At 35.3% G+C, this 26,044-nt stretch overlaps 1 protein-coding gene across 8 annotated transcripts in view; it reads right to left on the bottom strand.

The window, feature by feature from the left end:
- The window catches only part of FSTL5 (follistatin like 5), an 848,028-nt gene that overhangs the window by 228,421 nt on the left and 593,563 nt on the right, over positions 1-26,044 (bottom strand). For all 8 annotated transcript variants that reach the window (XM_002745278.7, XM_008992524.5, XM_008992523.5 and 5 more), the window contains exon 8: positions 14,631-14,751. In XM_002745278.7, coding sequence (XP_002745324.3) covers positions 14,631-14,751 — 121 coding nt within the window. The remainder of the gene's footprint in view (positions 1-14,630; positions 14,752-26,044) is intronic.

Genomic DNA, 26,044 nt, shown 5'->3' with positions numbered 1-26,044 from the left:
AATTTTTAAAGCTTACTCATAGTTTCTATACTTTGTCTCATGTACAGGTAACAAGTAGTGCATAGACTAGAGTGAGAACATGGAATAGCATTGCCTTGTGTGATACTCTGACCTCAAGAGAGAAGATGTCTGCATCCCTGGGTGAGTGCATGAAACAGAATTCCTCTACCAACCTGTAATCGGACTATAAGAGAAGTGAGAAATAAACTTGACAAATAAAGGTAGGATATGGTTTAAACTTCTAGAATAAAGTAACCAAAAACATAGTGCATTAAAAAGACATAAATCCTGATATTTAATCATAAAGTGATGTGGTGGCTCGATGATTTGGGTATGGGGCAAGCTGTCATAACAAAGAGACCCCTAGCAGGTGGTCTAATCAAGATGTAAGTAAACCAGCCCTCCTAGATGGTCAAAAGACAGTTCAGTAATTAGATCTAATTGCATAACTCAGTGTATTGTTTCTTATTGCTGCTATAAGAAATTTCACAAATTTGGTCAGGCATGATGGCTCACGCCTGTAATCCCAGCACTTTGGGAAGCTGAGTCAAGCAAATGGCTTGAGTCAAGGAGTTTGAGGCCAGCCTGGTGAACATGGCAAAAACCTGTCTCCACTAAAAATACAAAAATTAGCTGAGTATGGTGGCACTTGCCTGTAGTCCCTGCTATCTTGGAGGTTGAGGTGGGAGGATTGCCTGTGCCCAGGAGGTAGAGCTTGCAGTGAGCCTTGATTGCACCACTGCCCTTGATTCCAGCCTAGACAACAGATTGAAACCCTGTCTCGACAAACAGAGAAAAGAAAATAAAAGAGAGAAGGGAAGAAAGAAAAGAGAAGAAGAAAAGATCACAAATTTAATGGCTTAAGGCAACACAAATGCATTCTCTTATGTTCTGGAGGCCAGAATACCAAAATCAGTTTCACTGAACTAGAGTCAAGTTGTGGGCACAGTTAGTTCTGCTTGGAGCTCCAAAGGATAATCCATGTACAAAATGCAATTTCTGGCTTATTGAAGATGTCTGCATTTCTTGGTTGATGACTCATTCATCAAATCACTCCAACCCCTTGTCCTATTATCACATATCCTGCTTCCTTCTTTTACCTTCTTGCCTTCATCTGATGAGGACTCTTATATTTAGCACCCACCTGGATAATTGCACCATCTCAGATTCTTAACCTAATCATATGTGCAAGTCCCCCCCACCCTGCCACAGACCTTTGCCATATAAGGTAACATTCACATGCTCCAAGAATTAGAATGTGGATATCTTTTGGAGAGACTATTCACCTGGCCACACCCAGGCACCTTCTATCTTTTCCTTCTGCTACAAAACATGACTTTCCTTATTAAAAAAAATTATTTATTTTAAATTTAACTTTAAGTTTTGAGATGCATTTACAGAACGTGCAGGTTTGATACATTGGTATAAGTGTACCAGGGTGGTTTTCTGCAACCATAAACTCAATCATCTAGGTTTTAAGCCCTGCGTTCATTAGATATTTGTCCTAATCCTCTCCTTCCCTTGCCTCCAATGCCTTGACAGGTCCCAGTATGTAATGCTCCCCCTCCTTGTGTCTAAGTGTTCTCATTATTCAACTCCCACTTAAAAGTGAGAACATGTGGTTTTTGCTTTTCTGTTCTTGTATTAGTTTGCTGAGAATGATGGCTTCCAGCTTCATCCATGTTCCTGAAAAGGAGATCAACTCATTCTTTTTTATGACTGCATAATATCCTATGGTATATATGTGCCACATTTTCTTTATCCAGTCTATCATTGATCAGCATTTGAGTTGGTTCCAAGACTTTGCTATTGTAAATAGTGCTGCAGTAAACATACAAGTGCACATGTCCTTATAGTAGAATGATTTATAATCCTTTGGGTATATACACAGTAATGATATTGCTGGGTCAAATGATATTTCTGGTTCTAGATCCTTGAGAAATCGCCATACTGACCTCCACAATGGTTGAACAATTAATTTACACTCCCATCAACAGGGTAAAACTGTTCCTATTTCTCCACAGCCTCGCCAGAATCCATTGTTTCTTGGGTTTTTAATAATTACCATTCTGACTGGTGTGAGATAGTGCCTCACTGGGGCTTTGATTTGCATTTCTCTAATGACCAGCAGTGATGAGCTTTCTTTATATGTTTGTTGGCTGCATAAATGTCTTCTTTTGAGAAGTGTCTATTCGTATACTTGGCCCACTTTTTGATGGGTTACTTTATTTTATTTTTTTGAAATTTTTAAAAATTGTATATTCTGGATATTAGACCAGTTTAAAAGAAGTTTTCTCCTATTCTGTAGGTTAACTGTTCACTCTGATGATAGTTTATTTTGTTGTGCAGAAATTCTTTAGTTTAATTAGATCCCATTTGTCAAATTTGGCTTTTGTTGCAGTTGCTTTTGGTGTTTTTGTCATGAAGGCACCTTCTATCTTTGTCCATGCCTAGGTCCTGAATGGTATTGCCTAGATTTTCTTCTACAGTGTTTATGTTTTTCTTCTACAGTTTTTATGTTTTAGGGTTTCACATTTAAGTCTTTAATTCATCTTGAGTTAATCAGGCAAGAGCAAGAAATGAAGAATATTCAAATAGGAAGAATGTTTAACAAATTGTCTCTGTTTGCAGATTACATGATTGTATATTTTGAAAACCCCATCATCTCAGCCCTGAAACTCCTTAAGCTGATAAGAAACTTGAGCAAAGTCTAAGGATATAAAATCAATGTGCAAAAATCATAAGCATTCCTATATACCAAAAATAAACAAGTAGAGAGCAAAATCATGATTGAAAGCCCATTCACAATTGCTTCAAAGAGAATAAAATACCTAGGGATACAACTTACAAGGGACATGAAGGACCTCTTCAAGGAAAACTACAAATCAGTGCTCAAAGAACTAAGAGAGGACACAAACAAATGGAAAAAAATTCCATGCTAATAAATAGAAAGAATCAGTGTCAGGAAAATGGCCATACTGTCCAAAGTAATTTACAGATTCAATGATATTCTCATCAAGCTACCATTGACTTTCTTCACAGAATTAGATAAAAAAAAATACTTTAAATTTTATATGGAACCACAAAAGAGCCTGTATGGCCAAGACAATCCTAAGCAGAAAGAACAAAGCTGGAAGCATCATGCTATCTGACTTCAAACTATACTATAAAGCTATAGCAACCAAAACAGCATGGTACTGGTACAAAAACAGATATATATATACCAATGGAACAGAACAGAGACCTCAGAAATAATGCCACACAACTATAATCATCTGATATTCAACAAACTTGGTGAAAACAAGCAACAGGGAAAGGATTGTCTATTTAATAAATGGTGCTGGGAAAACTGGCTAGCCATATGTAGAAAACAAAAACTTGACCCATTTCTTATACCCTCAACTTTCCTTTTTCAAACTGAAAATAACTCCTCCAACTATCAACATCACACTCATTTTTCAACAAACAGAAAGAGAAATAGATGACCTATAGCTCTCCTTTTATTATCATAATTGAGATATGAAAATCAATAGTTACCTTCACAACTATTGGCCAAAAATTTGTCACAAAAAGTTTCAAGGAGGTCTGAGGAAGGTAATCTTTAGGTAGGTGGCTATAAGCTGGCTAATATTGAGCTTCAATTACTAAGGAAAACTATCAAGATTTACTTGGTTGATCACAAATACACAGTGATGAAATTAACCTTTCCATGAGAAGTTATGATACATTCATATAAGTTCTTTAAATTTATTCCATTGCTATAGGAAAACTGTATTTTAGCACAAATAACTCTTCTTTTTAGAGGAGGGATTTGTTCTCCTTTCTTGTACTACTGAGTATATGCTATGGTTTTTTGACAGAATTATGTACTAGACTCAGAGAACAAAATAGGTGTTACTTAAATTTTCTAAATTTATTGGCTGTAGAGCAGATATTGCCAATATTAGCCATGTCTACTAACTTTCAGAACTTTTTACAAATGAGAGGTGTTTTGTTTTGTTTTGTATGTTTTGTTTTGAGACAGATTTTTACTCTTGTTGCCAAGGCTGGAGTGCAATGGTGAGATCTCAGCCTAATGCAACCTCTGCCTCTTAAGTTCAAGTGATTCTCCTGTCTCAGTCTGCTGAGTAGCTGGAATTACAGGCATGAACCACCACGCCTGGCTAATTCTTTTGCATTATTAGTAGAGATGGTGTTTCTCCATGTTGGTCAGGCTGGTCTCGAACTTCTGACCTCAGGTGATCCACCTGCCTCGGCCTCGCAAAGTGCTGGGATTGCAGGCATGAGCCACCGCACCCAGCCACTAATGAGGATCTTAAGAAAACTCTCCTTTATCCCATACAAGTTTAAGGCCTTTAAGAATAATTGACATGATGGAGGTTATGGTGGAAAACTTATAACTTAAAACTTGTAAGCTATCTGCCATAGGTAAATAGAACAAATATGAAATGAGTGTTACAAAACATTGGAAAACGAGCAGCAGAAAATAGCAATCCCTGAAAGAAGAGAAAAAAAAGATGAAAAAATATATATGACGTGGTATAATTGTCTTGGCTTTCTTCTTGGCAGCATTCATTGACATTGATGCAGAATGACTGAACAGAAGGGTCTCGCTGAACTAAGGGTAAAAGTGGTTGGAATTCACTAAAAGTTATCAGCTGCATTTTCTAGAGAAGCATAGAACCCTGCAGAGAAATAGCTACAGGAATCTAAATACAGGTCTGCTGGGGCTTTGGCTCAACACCTAGGATGAAATTATTCAAAATCAGGCAAAAATTTATGACTAAGGAAACAACTACAATCAGGAAGCTTATGTTTAAAAGCTACAAGAGCTTATACAAGGATAGGTGTCACGTGAGTTATATTAACCAGAGTGGAGAAACTTAACTGAAAAAGCAGGTTGCGGAGACTTCACAAAACACCTCATAACGCATATCATAAGGTGAGTGAAACAAACCCTACTGTAAAGACTACTCTAGACAAACTCAAATATAGTCGTCTGTTTTTTTCTTTTTTAATGTCTTGAAAAGATTCAATTCATCCCTAAACAAAATTCAACACTTCTCAAAATATTGGCAAATCTATACTCTCAACGATGTTTGGCATTCAATAAAACAATTAACAGATGTAAGAAGGAGTGAAAAAGTATAACTCATGCAAGAAAAATGTTAGTGAATAGAAAGAGATGATAATTTCCAGACATGATAGAATTTGCAAGCAAGGATTTTAATTAGCCAATATAAATAGGTTTAAATGTTTAAAGGAAAACACAAATACAATGAAAGAGTAACAGAGATTTGTTTTTTAAGGAGAATTTATATGTTTGAAAAATATAATATCTAAAATAAATTTAGGAAAAACAAACTATGATTGAGATTAACAGTTGATTAGACATACAGATAAAAGACGAAACTGTCACCTTAAAATCAAACTATAAAAACTATCTAAGGTGAAGTGCAGTAAGTACAAATGTTGAAGAGACAGAGAGAAGAAAAGGAACAGAACTCAGTGATTTATGGTAAAATATCTAGGAGACACATGTACTTATAATTTGAGTTCAAAGAGATGGAGAAAGCAGAAATCTATTTGAAAAAAATAATGGCCAAATATTTATTCAAATATTTTTTAAAATATATATCCCAAAGTCCAAGTATTTGAGTTATCTCTAGCAGAAAAAAATCCAAGTAAAGAAAAGCTAACCAAGGCTTACCATATATAAAATCCTCATCTCCAATGTTAGAGAAAATCTTCAAAGCAGTCAAAAAAAACAACAAAAAAAGACTAGAAATACAGCAAATGTCCTGTTAGAAACCAGGCAAGTGCAAGCCAGAAGACAACAGAATATCTGTACATTGTTAAAAGAAAAGTAAAAACCAAAAACTGTCTGCTTAAAATATAACGTCCAAAATAACTATTATTCAATAAAAAAATAAAACAACTTCACACAAATAATGGACGAGAAAATGTATCAGGAGCAGACCTGAATTTCAGGTTATTAAAGTATGTTTATTAGGGTAAAGGCAAACTCAGAAATTCAGTTTTACATGAAAAAATGAAGAGAATCAGAAATGCAGATGTTTTGTTCTCTTGCTTATTTTTAAAAACCTCTTTGAAAAATATTTAACTTTTAAACCAAAAATGGAACAACATATTGTGTGTTTTATAACACATGTAGAAGTTAAATGTTTAATAATATCCTTACAAAGGATACAAAGGGGAGAGATCTAGGTGTGCTATTTTAAGGTTCTTACTTTATACATTAGGTAGTAAACATTATTTAAAAATATATGACAATAAGTTAAGTTTCATATTGTTAAGCCTGGCTTATAGCACCTAACACAAATGTTTTTAAAAAGGTATAACAAAGAAATCAGTAGTAGAGATAAGATGGAATTCTAAATGTTATGTGAAATACAACAGAAATCCAATATAAAAAGAAATACAGAATAAAGAATGGATGTGGTCCCACGTGGTGGCTCATGTCTGTAATCCCAACACTTTGGGAGGTCGAGATGGGTGGATCGCTTGAGGTCAGAAGTTCAAGACCAGCCTGGCCAACGTGGTGAAACCCCCTCTCCATTAAAATACAAAAATTAGCTGGGCATGGTGTCAGGCACCTGTGATTGCAACTATTCAGGAGGCTGAAACAGGAGAATCGCTTGAACCTGGGAGGCAGAGGTTGCAGTGAGTCAAGATTATGCCATTACACTCCAGCCTGGACGATAGAACCAGACTCTCTCACAAAAAAAAAAAAAAAAAAAAAAAAAGATGTGTTCTTTTGACAATGAATGGCAAAACCCAGTGAAAATAAGCCTAGGATGCAAATGTTTAAGTTATCCCCAAGACATACATTTTCAAGGACTTCTTTTCCCTGAAAGTGACCAAAATAAAAATCAGGGAAAAACTCGGTTCTTCCAACTTTGCATGTACTTTAAACTTTTAGACTTTCTTTAGACTTTAAATTATAAGGACAGAAAAATTTAATTTTGGATATTAATTACTTTGGAACAATTCTTTTGGATCTTAATCTCTTCAGTTTTATTTCTTTCTGGGTATTCATAATTGGAACATTTATATATTAATTTTTGAGCATGTCTATATTCTTGCTATTCAATAACTGAAGTATCTTGACATCATGATTTAATTTAATCACAGAGCGTCTGAAGAACTCTATTGTAAACTCAACATCACTAGTGTAACTCAACATAATTTAACATGAGACACAATATATAGAGGAAATTTTGAGGCTTTGAAGTTAATGAATTAATGTACCGTTTTATTATAGTTCAAAGCCTTCTGTAAACAAACATATAGTGCCCATTAGTAATTCTTAGAGGAGGCTACAATAAAGCAGCAATTGTGAAGAACTTTAAATTTATTTAATGAGTATCTCCCAAAGCAGCTCTGAGAAAAGACCCTGGGTTAACTAGTTTTTATTTGAGAAGTGGTCCCACGAGACACAAGTGTGAAAGGGGGAAACCTTAGACAATGGAAAGGAAAACAGCAATAAAAAGTACGAGAAAAAAGGGGATGCATGCATGAGATTCATCACTATGGGAAAAGAAAAGGGACCAGATTCTAGTGTGGAACCCTTGAAAAATGTTCCATGCACCTCAGGACCTTCCCATTGAGTGAGTGGGTGGCTGCGCTTCTTACCCACTGATTTGTGTCCTTCTTTGATTAATGATGGTCACTGGCGACATTCAATCCCTGGCATATTAGTGCTGCCTTCAGTGTAGCTGATAAAGATTCTTGTGCAATTAGGTTAAAGCAAAAGTAATTGCAGTTTCGCCATTATAAGTGAGGGCAGGGCCGGGCGTGGTGGCTCACACCTGTAATCCCAGCACTTTGGGAGGCAGGCGAATCATGAGGTCAGGAGTTTGAGACCAACATGGTGAAAGCCATGTCTACTAAAAATACAAAATATTAGCTGAGCGTAGTGGCGGGTGCCTTTAATCTTAGCTACTCAGGAGGCTGTGGCAGGAGAATCACTTGAACCCAGGAGGTGGAGATTGCAGTGAGCTGAGATGGCACTACTGCACTCTAGCCTGGGTGGCAACAGGGTGGCAACAGAGTGAGATTGGCAAAAAAAATAAAAATAAAAAATAAAGCAATTACTTTTGCCCCATCCTACCTTATAAATAAAATCTTAAGGAACCGTTGCATGGCAGAGAGATTAGCTTTTGCAGTAAGAAGCTATCAAGGGACATTCACCATAAATCAGGGAGCCTGCCTGGGCTATGGAGCAAGACATGAATACTCTCTGCTGGGGGGCATCATGAGGGAAAAGGCTGAATGATATATGGCTGATATCACCCCCCAAGCAAGAGCCTATATCTCCCAGATGACAATCAACTGAAAGTTTTAATTCAAAATTGAAAGAATAAAGAATTGACTGATACGAAGAAGGAAAATATATTCCCACCTATTAATTTTTCAGAAGGGAAACTGGTAGAATAGTAGTTCTCAAACTTTATCTTCAGGATGACCCGGAAGGTTTGTTAGAACACAAGATGTTCTATGCCATACTTAGAGCTTGTGACTCAGTAGGCACAGATGATCCCTGAAAATTTGTCTTTAAAACAGGTTGCTGTTGCTCCTGGTGCATGAACCATAGTTCGATAATCACTGAGCAAGAGTAACCCTCTAGTTTTTTACTCCCTCATCCTTTCTTAACTCATAGTGGGAGGAGAAGAGAGGGTGAAGGAGAGCTCTTACTTCCTGCTTTCTAGATTTCACTGTTTACAGACAGGTTTTATTTTCCTCTGCACTCTGGCCACGCTTAGCTAGGAAGGTTTAACACACCCAGCGCAGAGATTTCAATGTTGCCTATAACTAGATGAGGAAGCTGAATTCTATGATGCAAGAAAGAAAGCTATTGTTGCCCAAGACTTAAGCTGGTTTTCGAAATAATAGCTTTGTCAGCAATGACACATTTGCATCTGTTTATCTGGCTCCTGTGTCTTTCTTACAGATGTTTCCAAACTTTGAAGGAGAAACATAGGGGTGTTCTATATAGACAGCTTGTAAAAGCAACAAATAACAACCACTTTATGCAGAATTTTTTTTATTTCAGTAGGAAAAAACTCCACACAATATTATGTCTGAGGACTTAAGTAATTTGAATGAGAGAGAAGTAACAGTGTACATATAGGTTTACTGTGAATATGGACAAGCTTTCTGCCCAGAGGGGAGTGTAAACACTGATGACTTTTAAAAATTTCAAACATTCTGTATTATAAGCTTAAGATCTAAAACCGATTTGCTTTATGTAAAAAGAGAAAGAAAAGCATGAAATGAAATCCACTGGTACAGTCAAGCTACTTTGATTTATACATAATGTTTTTCCAGACAATGACACAGAGCACTTTCATATTTCAATAATCTAATTTTACATTGTTTGAAAAGGAACAAGGCTATAGATAGATTTTTATTTGGCTTATGCCCTAGGATATTTAAATAGACTTGAACTTCAAAAATACTCTTTTACAAATTCCAATAGCTTGTGGTATTTTCAGTGCTTGTCATGGGAATCAATGATATATTTTATTTTTATTAAGAATTGGCAAATTGTTAAGATAAATATTTTAAATTCTGAAAACAGGATTTTCTAAAGGTTTTTTTAACATTTTCTAAGTGAATGAAAAATATAAGATGAGTTAAACAGTTTTAGAGATTTATTGAATTCAACAAATGTGCTATTTGGTAGATAATTTGCATTTTCTTGCATTTTCATTGTATTTTGGCCAGTGTTATTCCTCATTCCCAACTACTGTTTTTGTTACTAACTTGTAACACTTGAGTAATCCCAAGTTTATTATACTTGGTTACATTAAAAAGACATGTGGTTAAAGTATTATTCCAAATACAAAGTACCATAAAACCAAAGGAAAGGAGCACACCAAAAAGATATAGCACCAATTTTAGGGCTGTGGTTGTATAATTTATCCCACCATTTCTAGATATGTTACTATAAAGTGTCATTCTATTTTTGTTTGGCAAAGTATTTTGATACATCAGAAACTTTGTAAATAAGGTGGCTAGTTACCTATTCAATATTTATTTCCCCCTTTCTTCTAATTAACATAATCTTTATATTGTTGTGGGTGACTACACATCAAAGTCAGAGAAATACATCGTACTATGTCTTTGCATTAAGGGAGAATCAATGGAAGTTATCCCTGGTGCTTTCATTAAAATGTTTTAAAAAGTGCTTTCTCATGTGTCAGGTGTGCCTTCCCCCTTCCTCCCACTTCCAGTTTCCCTGTTGAAAGGTCTACAGAATTTCCACCCATTTTGAAATCCCATCACAGGATTTCAAAATGGGTAGAAACTACATGCTAATCATAATAGGGGAAGCTTATGATATTGATGACCATATAGATCTTCCATCCCCAAACCGCCTTATCTTGCCTTACTTTATAAATTAGAAAAATACACTTGTATCTCTTTGAGCCTCTGTCTTTTTGGGTCTATGTTATAGCAGTTAAATGCAATCCCTCACTGTTAAAAATAAAAACAAAATGGACATTGAAACACACTTACTGCCTTCCCTTGTTGATAAAAATGCGGTAGAACAAGTTTTTGCTCAATGGTGGTTGAATTGGATAAATCACTGTTATTTTATACCTTATTTCTCCTGTGGTTAAGGCTCGAACTGGCAAATTAGATTTAGAACTTTTGGGCTGCTTAAAACCCTAGCAAACCTTAGTGGTCCATACATTCCTTTATATAGACGTGACCTAACTAGAAACATTTTTTCATAAACAGAAATTTCCAGCTTCTTTGAATGAGAGTATTACATATCTTCCTCTCTAGCACCTCATCCTAGTAATATTTGACCAACTTGACAATGCTAGTCAATTTTCATGTCACATTTATTATGTCCTTGTTTGTGTCCTTATCTCACACTTAGTGTCTGGTCTACCCTAATCACTCCCTTGTAAACTTATTTAACTTCTTCACTCCTAACTATCTCCCACTTACTCACCTGATAAACCAAACACTCGCTAAATCAAAATCTTTTATTCCTCTCATGGCCACTTTATAGTCAGCCACAACAGAGGGAAAACATAAGTCATGAATACTCCAAGCTCTTCCCTACATACAAACTACATATTGCTATTTCAATCTCCCTCCTGCACTGCAAGATAATTATTTTACATCTCTCCCCCTCCTCAAACCACTAAAGCTATTAGAAACTCTTCACTTTCAACCGTCAATATTATTCATTTCCCTGAATAAAATGTAGGTGGTGCAAAAAAAAATATCCTCATCCTCCTACACAGTGAATCTTTTCCCAAACAGTTTGTCTTTCTCCCCGTTTCAACAGATGAACTATTCATCTTCCAAACACCAGTCCCTTATTCTGTAAATTAGATCACATAAATTTTATATTTAATTGATTTGTTACTATAATTATCCTTTTAGCCTTATAAATTATATGTTTTTCATCTTTACTTGATTATTCCCATCAGCATAAAAGATGATCATATCTATAACTTTTATAAATTTCGCTCCCTTGAATGCAGGCACTTTGCAGCTACTGCAAAGTTCTCTCTTTACTTTCAGCAAATGTTCTCCTTTAAAAGAGTTAATTATAGAAGTGTTCATTTTTCCACTTTCCATTCTCTCTTGAATTGACTATAATCATAGTTTTATTGCCAATACTTGGCAAAAGCTGGTCTTGGAAAGGTTAATAATGGCACACAAGTACTGAAAGCAAGTGCTTAAATTATACTCCTCATCTTGTTTGCCTTCTCAGCAATGATAATATCATTGTTTTTCTCCACAAATCCCATCCCTTCCTGAAAACCTTTATACCAAGAAAGTCAGAGCAGTTTAAATGTTGTGGGATGTAATGGAAAAAAACTGCTTTTGCGACCTGTGAGATATTGGTTCAGGGACCCTTGCACCTAGAAAAGAAAAAGTGTTAGAGTTTAGCACAAGCAATCACTACTAATATTGAATTCCTATTGATTAATTCATAAAGCTAAGGTTGATAGGGAGCACTCTGTTTCTGAGACCTCATTATTTCTTTATTCCTGTATTCTATCTTCAGAAAAACCTGAGATCAGAGAGTAAGCAGTTTATTCACAGGGGGAGATGAAATAGGGAAGCCGCCTTTCGCCAGTGCTGCTCAGTGCAATCTTGCAACATGAAAGTCCGCAGTTTGACTCAAAGTCTCCTTCCTGGGTTTCCCAGCTGGAGCATGGCAAATGAGTAAGTTATGTAAGAAACCTACATCAGACATGAATGAGGAGCAGCAACTCCTGAAGAGCAGCCGTTTAGAACAGTTGTCACACTTTACCATGTATCACAATTTCCTGGGAAGCTTTGCAAAATGCAGATTTCAAATCAGACTTCCTGAGTGTGCTGGTGAAGGCCAGCTTCTATGCTTGTGATTTTTTTTTTTTTTTTGTCATTCTGATACAGGCAGGGAACATGCAACATACACTCTAAAAACTACTAAGAACTCTTTCACAGAAGAACTAGGACTGGGAGTGAGGATAAGAAATAAAAGACAGAATTAATTGTCAGCCAAAAATGAAACTGGAGACTCTCTATCTCTAATACTAAAAAAGAAAAGAAAAGAAAAGAAAAAAAGCAGGGCATTAATCTTGTTGAATGCGCAGTCAGTCAGTAAGCATTCACCACAAAATAGAAGGTGAGGGCCAGACGCCCAAGAACAATTTCCCCGAGGATGCAGCATCTACATCCAGAGGAACAGTCTCAGCACAGATTTGTCCTACCCTCTCAAGATCATGTATGAGCAGGTACAATTGCTATATATATGAAAGTCCATCTCCAAACATCTGAGGCCACTGGGAACAGCATGAATCTACTTTGAATCTGGCCTGCTTTCTTCCCTGATTTCATTGAAAACTGGGTTCAAAGCTGGGCGTGGTTCCTCATGCCTGTAATCCCAACACTTTGGGAGGCTGAGGAGGGCAGATCACGAAGTCAAGAGATTGAGACCATCATGGTCAACATGGTGAAACCCCATCTCCACTAAAAATACAAAAATTAGCTGGGCATAGTGGCACACGCCTGTGGTCCCAGCTACTCGGGAGGCTGAGGCAGAAGAACTACTTGAACCTGGGAGGCGGAGGTTGCAGTCAGCCGAGATCGCACCACTGCACACCAGCCTGGCACCTGGGGACAGAGCAAGACTCTGTCTCAAACACACACACACACAAATGAACAAAAAACTGGGTTCAAAGACTTGATCGTGTCTAGATGCCAACTGGATTTTCATCAGAAACCAAGAACTAGATCTGCTTCCCTTGAATGTCAACAATAGTCCAATCAGATTACCCAATATTTTCAAACTTTTGGGCATGTTTCCTCTGACTTCTAAGTCATTCCTCTGACTTCATATCCATATATGCTCATTTCTAAAGAGACCTCATTAGGCTCAGATTTATGACTTTAAATGCAATGTATATACATTGTTATTATCTGAACATAGGACTTTGAGCTTTCATGTTCCTCACTTGAATACTTGCCATTTCCATTGATAATTATATTTAAGTTAACATGCCAAAATTGAATCATACCCAATCTCAAAGTGTGTTCCTTCTTCAAAGCAGTAAATGCCCCACCCCATAGCCAACTGCTTCCTTCAGATTCCTTAGGCTCATATTTTCACAGTCTCTCAAACTCACATGCTATTCCTCAGTGATACTGACAGAATTACTTTCAAAATATATTCCAAATGTGACCACCTCTTTACAACTCCACCATTAAGACTACATTTTGAGCTACCACTGTCTCTTACTTGGACACTAAAATAATTTCTGAATTATTCATATATTTTAAAACAAATCAGAATGTGCTACTCCATATACTAAACACTTCGATAGCTTCCCCTTACACTTAGAATGGAAATCCAAATATTTACCTAGGTCCACAGGGCTCCATGGGATCTGCCCCGAGGCTACCTCGGCAAGCTTATTATCTGCCAATTTCCTCTTAATTCATGCCCATCACACTAGCCATCTTGCTGTTCCTACAGAAAGCCAAGTAAGTTTCTGCCTCCTTTTTACAAATCGTAGACTAACATATGTTACAATAAATTATGGAAATGAAATATTTACTAATAAATTATATATGCAATCCTGTATTAATTCAAGTAAATAACCAAAATTTGAATTAAATCAGGAATAAAGAAAAGTTCTGATTGTAGGAGTGATAAGCCCACTGGGGCTTATCATAAATAGCCATTAATTAACCATCAAGAATATAAAATTTGCTATACATGAATAATAGTATTCTATATCATTAGTACAAACAGATTATCTGTTTAAATTTTGTTTTAATAATCCATGCTTCCATAATTGTTAATATTCCAAACTAAAATAATATAAATTTCCTGTGTTTTAATTTTCCAGTTACAGTGAGTTACTCTAATATTTTATGATAATAAAAATAAAGTACCAATTTATAGTGTTTATTTACTTGGAAACTTTGTAACTTTGTACAGCTTTTTTTTTTACTTAAAAGACGTTTACATTTTCAGTTAAGTCTCAAAACTTGAAATATTATTAGTACCTTATAAAAATTAAAATATTGAAGCCTTCCCTTGTGGTGTTCTTTGAATAGCGAGGGTAACAAAAATCACTTCTTACCATTCACTTGGAAGATGTGAGTCTGACGGACTTGTTCATAGCCATCTGCATAGCAGGTGTAATTGCCCATGTGAGTTGTGGTAACCTTAGTAATATACAAGGACCCATCATCTCCAAAGTCCTATTTAAAAAAAAAAGTAAAATAAAATAAAACTTTGCATTTAAAGTTAGTTGTAACAATTGTACTTTTTAAAATGTGTATTCAGGTGCAAAACTAATAGACAAATATGTTTTAAAATTATCAAAATGAGCATTGTTGGGTGTGTAAATGTAAATATCTATAATTATAATTTTCTAACGATTTGTTTTGTTTAAAAGGATAATATCACTCATAAATATAGCTTTTACATATTTATTTGAAATGCATTTTTAATATATTAAGTAACTTAATTTCCACATATGTGTTCTAATTTAGTTCCCATTTTTAAGATTAGTACAGGCTGGGCACAGTGGCTCACACCTGCAATCCCAGCACCTTCAAAGGCAGAGGCAGGCAGATCACTTGAGATCAGCAGTTTTAAGACCAGCCTGGCCAACATGGTGAAGACATGTCTCTACTAAAAATATGAAAATTAGCTGGGTGTGGTGGCAGGACCTGTAGTCCCGGCTACTTGGGAGGCTTAGGTAGGAGAATTGCTTGAACCTGTGACGCAGAGGTTGCAGTGAGCTGAGAACACGCCACTGCACTCCGGCCTGGGCAACAGAGTGAGACTGTCTCAAAATAAACAAATAAATAAACAAACAAACAAATAAATGAATATTTAAAAATAAAAAAAGATTAGTGCAGCTATAATGTGTTTTCTTATTTATAGCTAAAACAAACACCTGCCAACTGCATTCTTCACACAGGTAGTTACCCAATACTCTTTTATTATTTAATTATATATTTACCAATAAAAATAATTATTAAAGTAGTGTGATCTCAGTGATAACACTTAGAGCCATATCATAAAATAGCATTTATTTTGCAAGCCCAGATATCATCAACACGTTCAAATAAAAATAGTGAAGACAAATGCATTTTGGAAAAAAAGAAATAAAAAAAAACCTTCACTCTCTGAATCAAATCTATGGAGCACCTCCAGAACAGCAAAGAACAGAAAATCTTCTCTTCCATTAAACTGACTATTCTGGCAAAAAATGCCAAAATTAATTTTTTTTTTTCAGAATTCTGTTAATAGAGAAATGCTCACAATAGTCCACAGAGTATTTATTCAAGAAGTAGCTTTGTCTTATCATGAATGGCAAAATGTATGAAGCATTTTAACGTTACTTCCTCAATACCTCTCCACAGCTGCATGTTGGCCTTGAACCAGCAGCCTTGAAACTATGCCAGCTATGAAACTCATCATCCTAGAAGACATTGGTAGGAAAAGACCAGGTCTTAAGCTCTCCAAGGCCTCATCCTCAGAGAATTGTTCTTGTTGGATAGATCCAGCAGGTCTGCCAAAACTTACATTTTCATTACTTTTTATTCGAGCAAGACTTAAAGCTCACTCTGTGTAAAGAGCCCTCTCCCTAAACTGAGTCTTGGGTTTAATCAATTCTCCTGCCTCAGCCAACCCAAGTTGCCAGGGCCACAGGCGCATGTCATCATGCCTGGCTAATTTTTGTATTTTTAGTAGACAGGTTTTCACCACGTTGGACAGACTGGTTTCAAGTGACCTGCCTGCCTCAGCCACTCAAAGTGCTGTGATTACAGCCATCAGCTACAGTGCCTGTCCCCTAAAGTCTCTGTTGAAAGAAAACAACAGTAGTTGTTTAACATTACAACTTCCCAACTTCCTGCAACAGAGATACTAGTTTTAGGTAACAATAGTCTGACTAAAAAGCATTACAAAATAAATCTAAGGAATGGGATCTCTGCAGAGAAATGGAAGAGTTCCACATATTCCTAGGAGTCTAGAAGGCCATACAAATGTGAAGGACTGTGTGCATGCTCAAAAGAAATGTATGAATCCCTACAGTCTTATCTCATATGGTTCTACACAAGTAGAAATTGAAGGCTAAGGCAGAGTTGGGAATTATATATGAACACTCATAGTGTGACACAAACAGAGATAGAGAACCTCAATAAAGCCTGGGAGATTTACTGATGTAAAGCATTTAATTAAATTCCTGTTCAATCATTAGATCATCGCTAAGATAGTTGAGCAAAGCTTTTAGCGGCCACACAGAACATATTAAAAAAAAATAGGTAAATTCAACTTCATCAAAATTAAAATATTTTGCTCCTCAAAAGACATTATCAAGAAAAAAAAGATGCCCAATAGAATAGAGAAAATATTTGAAGAAAATTTATCTGATAGGGATCTTCTATTCTGAATATATAAAGAGTTATTACAATTCAACAATCAAAAAGCAAATAGTAAAGCTGGGTGTGGTAGTCACACCTGTAACCCCAGCACTTTCAGAAGCTGAGGCAAGTGGATCACATGAGGTAAGGAGTATGAGACCAGACTGGCCAACATGGGGAAACTCCATCTCTACAAAAAATACAAAAATTAACTGGGTATGGTGGTGCATGCCTGTAATCTCAGCTACTGGGGAGGCTGAGGCATGAGAATTGATTAAACCTGAAAGGTGGAGGCTGCAGTGCAACACTGCACTCCAGCCTGGGTGACAGAGTGAGATTCCATCTCAAAAAAAAACAAACAAAACAAAAACAAATAGTCTAATTCAAATAATGGCTACAGGATTCAAATGAACACTTCTCAAAAGATTTAGAAATGAACAATAAGCACATAAAAGCATGGTTACTAAGGATATGCAAATAAAGACCTCAGTGAGATACTACTTCATATGCTCTACATTGGCTTAAATAAGAAAGAGACAATTGCAAGTATTGAAGAGAATGTGGAAAATTTGGAACCTTCATACATTGCTAGTGCGAATATTAAATGGTGCCTCTGCTTTGGATAACAGAGTAGCCAATTTGGCCACTCCTGAAAAAAATTAAACAAAGTTACCTAAGACTAGCAATTCATTTCTGTGTACATACCCAAAGGAACTGAATACACGTCTAATACTAACTGTATGCAAATGTGCGTGAAAGGCAAAAAGGGAAAACAACCTAAATGTCTATCACTGGATGAATGGATAAATAAAATGGAGTCTATCTGTACAATAAAATATTATTTGGCAATATAAAGGAATAAAGTACTGATAAACATTGCAACATGAATAAACCTTTTTTTCAGTCTTAGCACTTTTGTATGAATCTTGAAAATAATATGCTAAGTGAGAGGAGCCAGATACAAAAGGCCACAAATTGTATGAATCTAATTATATGATATGTCCAGAATGACCACATCCATAGATACAGAAGATAGATTTGTGGTAACCAGGGACTGAGGGAATGGGGTGGGGGGATAACTGCTAATAAGTCTGAAGTTCTTTTTAGAGGAATGAAAATATTCTAAACTTTGATAGCAATGATGGCTGCACAATTTTGGAATATACTGCAAAGCACTGAATTGCACATTTTAAATAGGTTAATTTTATGGTTTGTGGAGTATTAGACAGTAAAGCTGATGTTAAAATAAAATCAATGAGAAATACTTAAATACAAAAAATTATGTATGTCATAACAAAACTATATATATATTCTTAATGAAACCTTCACTAAGTATGAAAAAAATTAGAAATCAAAAAAGAAAGAATAATTGACATGTTTATATGAAGAAGAAACAATCTTGGATTTCAAAACATTGCAAGCTGTACAGAAAGCTAATTAACCATACATTATCTATCAAAATATTAAAGACAGAACTCAATGCATTTAATCTTTATTTATATAGCAGTCAGCTGTATGCCAGACACTACTGTAAATACTTCACAAAAATGGACACATTTCATCTGTATGTTAAACCTGTAAAACAAGATCTATTAAAATTCTACCTTGTATAGCCGGGGATGCCATGATGTCAAGTAAGCTCCTAGTTCCACTTGGCCTCTAATTAGTGGAGTTAGGATTGGAAACCAGGTAAGCTTACCCTACAGTCTGTGTTTCTTGCCCCACACCACACTGCCTTCCTTGTCAATCATAAGTTGAAATAGGGAGAAAGACAGGAAAAGAGAACAAAGAGGAAATTTGAAGCAAAATGCTCAAAACAAAGAGGTCAAATGCACTATGAGGTTTGAAGAAAAGAGGCTGGAAATACAGTGAGAGTTCATGCGCCATACAAGAAAGGCTGAGCAGATCCACTGAAGTTCGAGTCAAAAGACAACATTGCAGAACATGTCAGCCTCTGTATTCTTCCTTTTCTCAGCTATAGAGAATGAGCATATGAGGGTGCTGGAATGGAAATTTTGTTTTAAGATGTAATTGACAAATTTTGAATAGAAGTAGTCTTAAAGATTTTTTTCTCATATATTTACTCTCAGAATTTACCCTCCAAGAGTTTTTAGTTCATTTCCACTTTGCAATTTTAATTTTGGTTTTAGAATTTTTCGTGTTTACTTCTAAACTTTTAATGTGTTGCTCAGTTTTTAATTATATATATTTATCCATATAAAGCTAGCATTTATCTTCATTTTTGTAAAATGTAACTAATTGTGTTAGCATCTTTTGGTAAAGAAACTGTTTTCTCTATGAATTCTGATTTTTAAAAAATGTTTATTTATTTAAAATATGATAGTATTCACTGACTTATCAATGTTCACATACTAGTACTCCAAAAGCGTATCTTATATATTTCTGACATTATTTATGCTAGGTGGATTTCTATTAAAAATAGCTTCCCTCAAACTGATACCCACTATAGATTTGTTGAAAATGAGAAAATTATTGTGGAGCTAAAGAACCTGGCCTTAAAAATGATGAAAATCTGACAGAGGAAAAATAAAAAAGATCAGAGGAGAGAAGAAAAAAATTGGGGAAGAGAAGAGGAGAAGGAGGATGAGGAAGTCAAGGAAGAAGAGGTGAGAAGAAAAGGAGGAGAAGGAGGGGAAACGTACTGTATACTCTGCTATCATACTGTTTAACTGAATATTTCCTTAATAACTCTCAGTAAAATATAAATCCTCAACATCATATCATATAAGAATAATCCTACCACATTTCTACAACTCCCAGAGGAAACTGTCATGGTGCCACCCTCACTGACTTAATGAGAGAAAGCCTTATGAGCTACACAATAGGAGAGGATTTGGAGCTTGAACCTCAACAAGAAAGCAACTATGTGATACAAACAGGGTAATATAACTCCAGGCTTCACCACAGGCTACCATTAAAAACATGGCTCATACAGAGAGAACACTGTTAGGGAACTGAAATTCTGAGTAAAAAGACAAAAGGCCGTATCCCACGTGAATAGTAAGCAGATATTTGACATTTGTAGAGTAGAATGAGGGAAAGCCAAACTTTTGTAGAAATCAGTTGAGAAAGTTTAGAATTAAAATATTTTTAGGAAGATTCTGAGCAAAAAAATCATTGTTGATAATTGGAAATACAACACCAAGATATCTAGTCTGCATGATATAGACATAAATGCAGGGAAACCACGTAAAACTCATTCCAACCAGAAAATATCATGGAGACCAGATCACAACAAAGAATTTTTTCACTGGAAAAGAATAATTAAAAACAATAGTGAAAATTCTGAATATATGTAGATGGCACTTCTGATTATGTTTCTATTCAAACATATGCCAAACTGTTTATTAACCTTGTCATGTATATTTTCAGATAATTCTTTTAAAATGTCCTTAAAACCTGAAGTAAACAACTTTTGCACACATTTTATGTAACTACCTACACAGTATAGTCTTTCCTTTTCTACTATAATCAAGATTCCTTCATCCAATGATGTAAAAATTATCCAAGACTACAACTTTTAAAGTATTTTACTGAAATACGTGTTATTCCATAACACCAAATCTCTTTTTGTTAGAATGCTCGTCTTTCTAAATTACCATATCTAAGTTACCATTACCATTTATAAGCTATATTTGTTGGTTCATGGTTTTATCTCTTTCCTCTAAAAGGAATTAAAATATTCCAGCCAAAATTTTCTCTAATATACAATTTTATAAACATCTTTTCAGACAGCTGTTTGAATGAGGTAGACTTTAAATAATATCCTCTTAGGAGTTTGAATAAGGCATAAAGGGTAGATATTTTCAATATATTTAAAATAAAACAGTATATTTTAGTATATTTAAAATAAATAATATTTATCAATTATGTAAATATGTTGAGTGCTATGCTAAACAATTTAAATGAAACATAAAATTTTATCCTTTAAACAACTTTGCCAAAAGGTCCCATCCTTAACCCCATTTTGCAGAGAAGAAAACTAAAATATACTGATGTTGAGTAACTTGGTTGAGGTCACCAAACAAGGTGAGGGGGTCTCTGATTAGCATCCCAACAGACTGTGAAATTTAGCTGTTCTTGTTATATAATTCTTAACACATTTAACACCTCCTTTTTTTTTCTAGAATCCCCGTTAATTTTAGCCAAGCCTCAAAATTATGCTTTGAGTTTTGTTATATGTATAAACATATATCAAACCTACTCTTTACCTCCATCCTGATACAGCATTTCTGATCTTTTATTTTCTCAGCAGTTTTCTATCTTAAATAGATCAAATGAAATGTGTGATGTTGGGGCTCAGCCATGGTTGAGAGTTACGGCCTTAGAAAGACACTCTGAATTCAGGGACAAAATCTTGCCCTTATTCTGAACCCCTGTTACACCTTTATAATCTTGCTGCCAATAGACACTCCATAAATATTTCCTCAGCGATTAAATCTTTATGAGCCTCTACACCATTACAGAGTTGCCTTAAGGCATTGATGTCTAGAAAGAGTTTATAGGAAAAAACACAAAATCATTTATTTTGTTGAGTTGATTGCTTATATTTTTTTCCAGGTACTGGAAATGGGAACTTTGGAAAAAAGAACATATGTAAAATTGTGAAAATTTTTATGGCAGCTACCAATTTATTATAATCAATTATGTAGGAGTAACAAAACATTTAAAACCCATAGATGTTGAGCACTGATTAATTAGAAAGTACAAGGCAGGAAAAACCAGGTATTGGTTATATCAGAACATAACAGCTGAACTTGAGGTTCATTTTTAGCCACATGTTTTTAACCACATTGTTTAGATTGTTCCAATCTGAGTTTCATCTGTTATAAAATGGTAAATTTTCAATGTAAGTCCACCTTCTTTTTCATATTATGTTTCTCCTTTTAGTTCTAAATTGTATGGTACCAATATTACTTACACTTTAAAAAGTTTCTGTATAGTCTATTAAGCACACAGGGCTGAAGCAACTTGATAAGGTTAGCCATATAGAAAATTCTAAACTGGACTTCTACCTCACAGCATATACGAAACTCAAGAGCAAAGAAACAGTACACATAGGTTAAAGATAGAACTTTAAATATTTTAGTATAAAATTTAAGAAAGTATCTTCATAGTATTCGGCATTTGGATATTGGATGACATCTTAAATTGAGAAACAAAATGAAGAAATCATTTAAAAAGTAATTTAAAAATTAACCCATGTCAAGATGAAAAATACATCACAAAGACGATGAAAATAAAGCCGTAACTGGACAAAGAAACCCATTATCTGTAACTGACAAAGGGGGGAAAAAAGCTAAAAACTCAATTAAAAAACAAATAAAGATGTAAAAAGACATGTCCTGAAAATGAAATTGCAAATATCGCTTATATTTATAAAAAGATATTCAATATCACTACTAAAAAATCATTACAATTAAATTTACTGCAACAACAAGGACACCTTTTAAACATCTATTTGATTTACAAAACTAAAATGCCGAATCCCAAGTGCTGACCGACGTTACAGTCTATGAAAAGTCTCTGGAGAAATGCCAAATGTGGATGAAGGGGAGAAAGGAAGCAAAACACACTGCCATGTGTGTACCTACGCAACTGTCTTGCATGCTCTGCTCATGTACCCCCAAACCTAAAATGCAATAAAAAATTAAAAAAAAAAAAGAAAAGTGTCTTAGACTGCTAATGAAATTGTAACTTGCCAAAACTAATCTGTCAAATATAAGCTGAAATATGAGTGTATTCTACAACTCAAACATATGAATGGACACACAGAAATTTTACTATTGTAATGTTTATAGCACCATTTTTAATAGTAAAAATCTGGAAAATAACCGTAAGTACAACAGATTAATCATTCAACACAATCATGGTGAGTACTAAAAATACTACTTCAATAAAAGCACTATTCCAAGTGTTTTAAATATATGCAGAGTCAGATTTGCCATGAAGCTAATAACGGCCAAGTTTATTAAAAACGCCACACTTGAACAAAACCATTCCAAAGATCTGATAGCAGCTCTGCACATGGCCACGTATTTCTGTAAAATTTGCAAATAAATTTATGATTTGTTGTAATTTATTTTCTCTTTGAAAATAAACATCCATTAACATAGCTAACTGTTATTTATAATTTGTATTCTTTCTCCAAAATGTAGGTGCTTTAAAACTTCAAGATGACCCTTATAACCTTGAAACACTCCTATCTATATTATCTATGTATTGACAATACCATATTTTGCACATAAAGAAAAAAAATTCAGAAAGTTTAAGTAATTTCCCTGTGAAGGTTATTAAGTTCACAGTACAAAATTCAAAACTAGGTCATCTAAATCTACATTTCACATTCTGAAATTCCATACATACATTGCTACAGATATCAGCATGAATGAATCCCCAAACACAATGTCAATAAATACACACATACACACAAACAGTATGCTTCCCTTTATGCAACATTCAAAAACAGCCAAAAATGCACTCTGTCTTAGGCATGTATATATTTATGGTAAAAATATAAAGAACAGCAAAGAAAAGGTTAACATGTAATTCATGGCAGGAGTCATATGCACAGGAGAAGGAGACTGTAATGAAGACAAGGGTAGAGGGGGCTTCAGATTCATTGGTAATGGCATATTTTGTAAAAGGTTGTCAAGTCTGGATGTATCATCTTGTTTTAATTGTAAGTGACCTATATAAACCCTTGGGTTTAGGTAACGCTGAAATGCAACACAAACTGATATAGAAAAAAATATCAAACTAAGCTTTAAATAAGTATCTCAAAGTAAATAACTTCCCCTATGTACATGCAGAATATCCCAGTTTCTTGTTTCCTAAATCAACTTGGATTGTACTTCTTAAAAATTAATTAGAAAAAAATAGCCCATTTAGGTTTTAAACTATATTATGTCATGTTTCGAAAGCAATACAAGTTTATCTTGGTTTCATCAAAAATATTCATAACCCAATGGCCCAAAAACCCTAAAATTCTAGTAACTCTTGTATCATTAGTAAACTAATACACATTCCAAAATTCTGGCTTTATCTTTGGACATAAATGGAAAGAGTTGCTATCCAAACAATGAGATGAAGCTAATAATCTACACAATAATTTCTTTCTGGAGTTCATCTGAGTGCTAACTTTGCAGATCAACTGACTATCTTAAAATCTGAGGACCCTGAGCCTCTAGAAAGAGATAAAACACCAGCAATTATTCACCTACACTAGAGCTTTGGAAAAAACAAGGTACCATACAAGCAGGTACCAAAAATGTCAACTGATTTTTTAAAAAATAGCTTAAAAGCTGAACTTGCACAAGTTGTGAGAGTATAAAGCCCTGGGAGCACAGACATCGAGATCAGTAACTTTTGCAACGTCCTCTTCATAGACCACACACTTTGCTCTTCAGAAAGACTGGAGACAGGAGAGGCATTTCTTACGGTAAAACAGGCCGGGTGTTGAGTAACAGCTGTTGCTGAGGTGAAAAACCAAACAAACGAAAAACTCAGTTCTTACCTACATCCTTCTTTCTAGTGACATGAAGTCTTAAATTTATATATATAAAGGCCGGGTGTGGTGGCTCAGACCTGAAATCCCAACACTTTGGGAGGCCGAGACAGGCAGACCACAAGGTCAGGAGTTTGAGACCAGCCTGACCAACATGGTGAAACACCGTCTTTACTAAAAATACAAAAATGCGAAGGGCATGGTGGCACACGCTTGTAATCCCAGCTACTCAGGAAGCTGAGGCAGAGGTTGCAGTGAGCCAAGATAATGCCACTGCACTCCAGCTTGAGCAACAGAGCGGGACTCTGTCTAAAAAAAACAAAAACAAAGAAAAACAGTGGGGGTCCAGGCACAGTGGCTCACACCTGTAATCCCAGCACTTCTGGGAGGCCAAGTCGGGCAGATGACCTGAGGTTAGGAGTTTGAGACCAACCTGGCCAAAAAGGCGAAACACCATCTCTACGAAAAACACACACAAAAAATTAGCCAGGCATGGTGGTAGGCACCTGTAATCCCAGCTACTAAGGATTTCAAGGGAAGAGAATCACTTGAACCTGGGAGGCGGGAGTTGCAGTGAGCCCAGATCACGCTATTGCACTCCAGCCTGGAGGAGAAGAAGGAGACTTCATCTCAAAAACAAAACACAAAAAACAAACAAACCAACAACCAAAACAACAATAACAAAGGGCAGCCACTCCTGTCCCTTTCAAAACACATGTGAAAACTCACTGAATTTTTAAAAAGGTAAAAGATCCTTCTTGTTCCAGCAAATTAACAATCCTTTACCAATGTGAACAGATAGAACACAGAAAATTCTGCTCAAAAGGCTTAAAGGCATATAACTACCTAAGGTTGATACTGAGTGAAAAAATGTATAATACCACCTTGTCCCCCACTACCCATGCTAGCGAAGAACAAAGAGTCAAGAAACAAGCAACAGCAAACTACCCCTGGTAGAGGAACAAGAGCATGAAGAAACAACTTCTCTTGGGTGCAGGTTCACAGTGAACACTTGAAATTCATCATGGATCAGGCACACTCAAGAATGTGATCAATTAATCCATATCCCACCATAAGCACAAAGTCTAAAGGAATAAATATATTGTAATCATAGTGGCTAACAAAACTGAAACAAGCTCAAAGTCTCAATAAAAATTTCTCAGAAAAAGATGCATGCCTACTTTCAGGCATAAATACTTTAAGCTTGTTCTCCACTACCTGGCACAGAATAATATATACATTTTAATTAAAAATTATGAGACACACAAAAAAGAAAGAAGAAATAATAGGCTGTTAAGAGACAAAACAACCAATGGAATGAGTCTCAAATATAATTCTATTTTTGAAAAAATTAGAAAGGGAATTTAAAATTACTATGATGAATATGTTAATCTTCCTGGGGGAAAGACCTGAAGAAATCCATGAATTGATGGGTAATGGTAGCAGAGAAATAGAAAAAAGCAACAAAGTGTTGAAGGACATGCTATAAATAAATATGACACACACACACACACACACACACAAACACAAACACGCACATATACACACACACAGACTGAGAGAAACAGAAAAAGAAAGAGAGAGAGGATT

Source organism: Callithrix jacchus, chromosome 3, assembly GCF_049354715.1.
Source record: "Callithrix jacchus isolate 240 chromosome 3, calJac240_pri, whole genome shotgun sequence".
Taxonomy (NCBI): Eukaryota; Metazoa; Chordata; class Mammalia; order Primates; family Cebidae; genus Callithrix; species Callithrix jacchus.
This window is presented reverse-complemented; position numbering and strand designations above follow the sequence as displayed.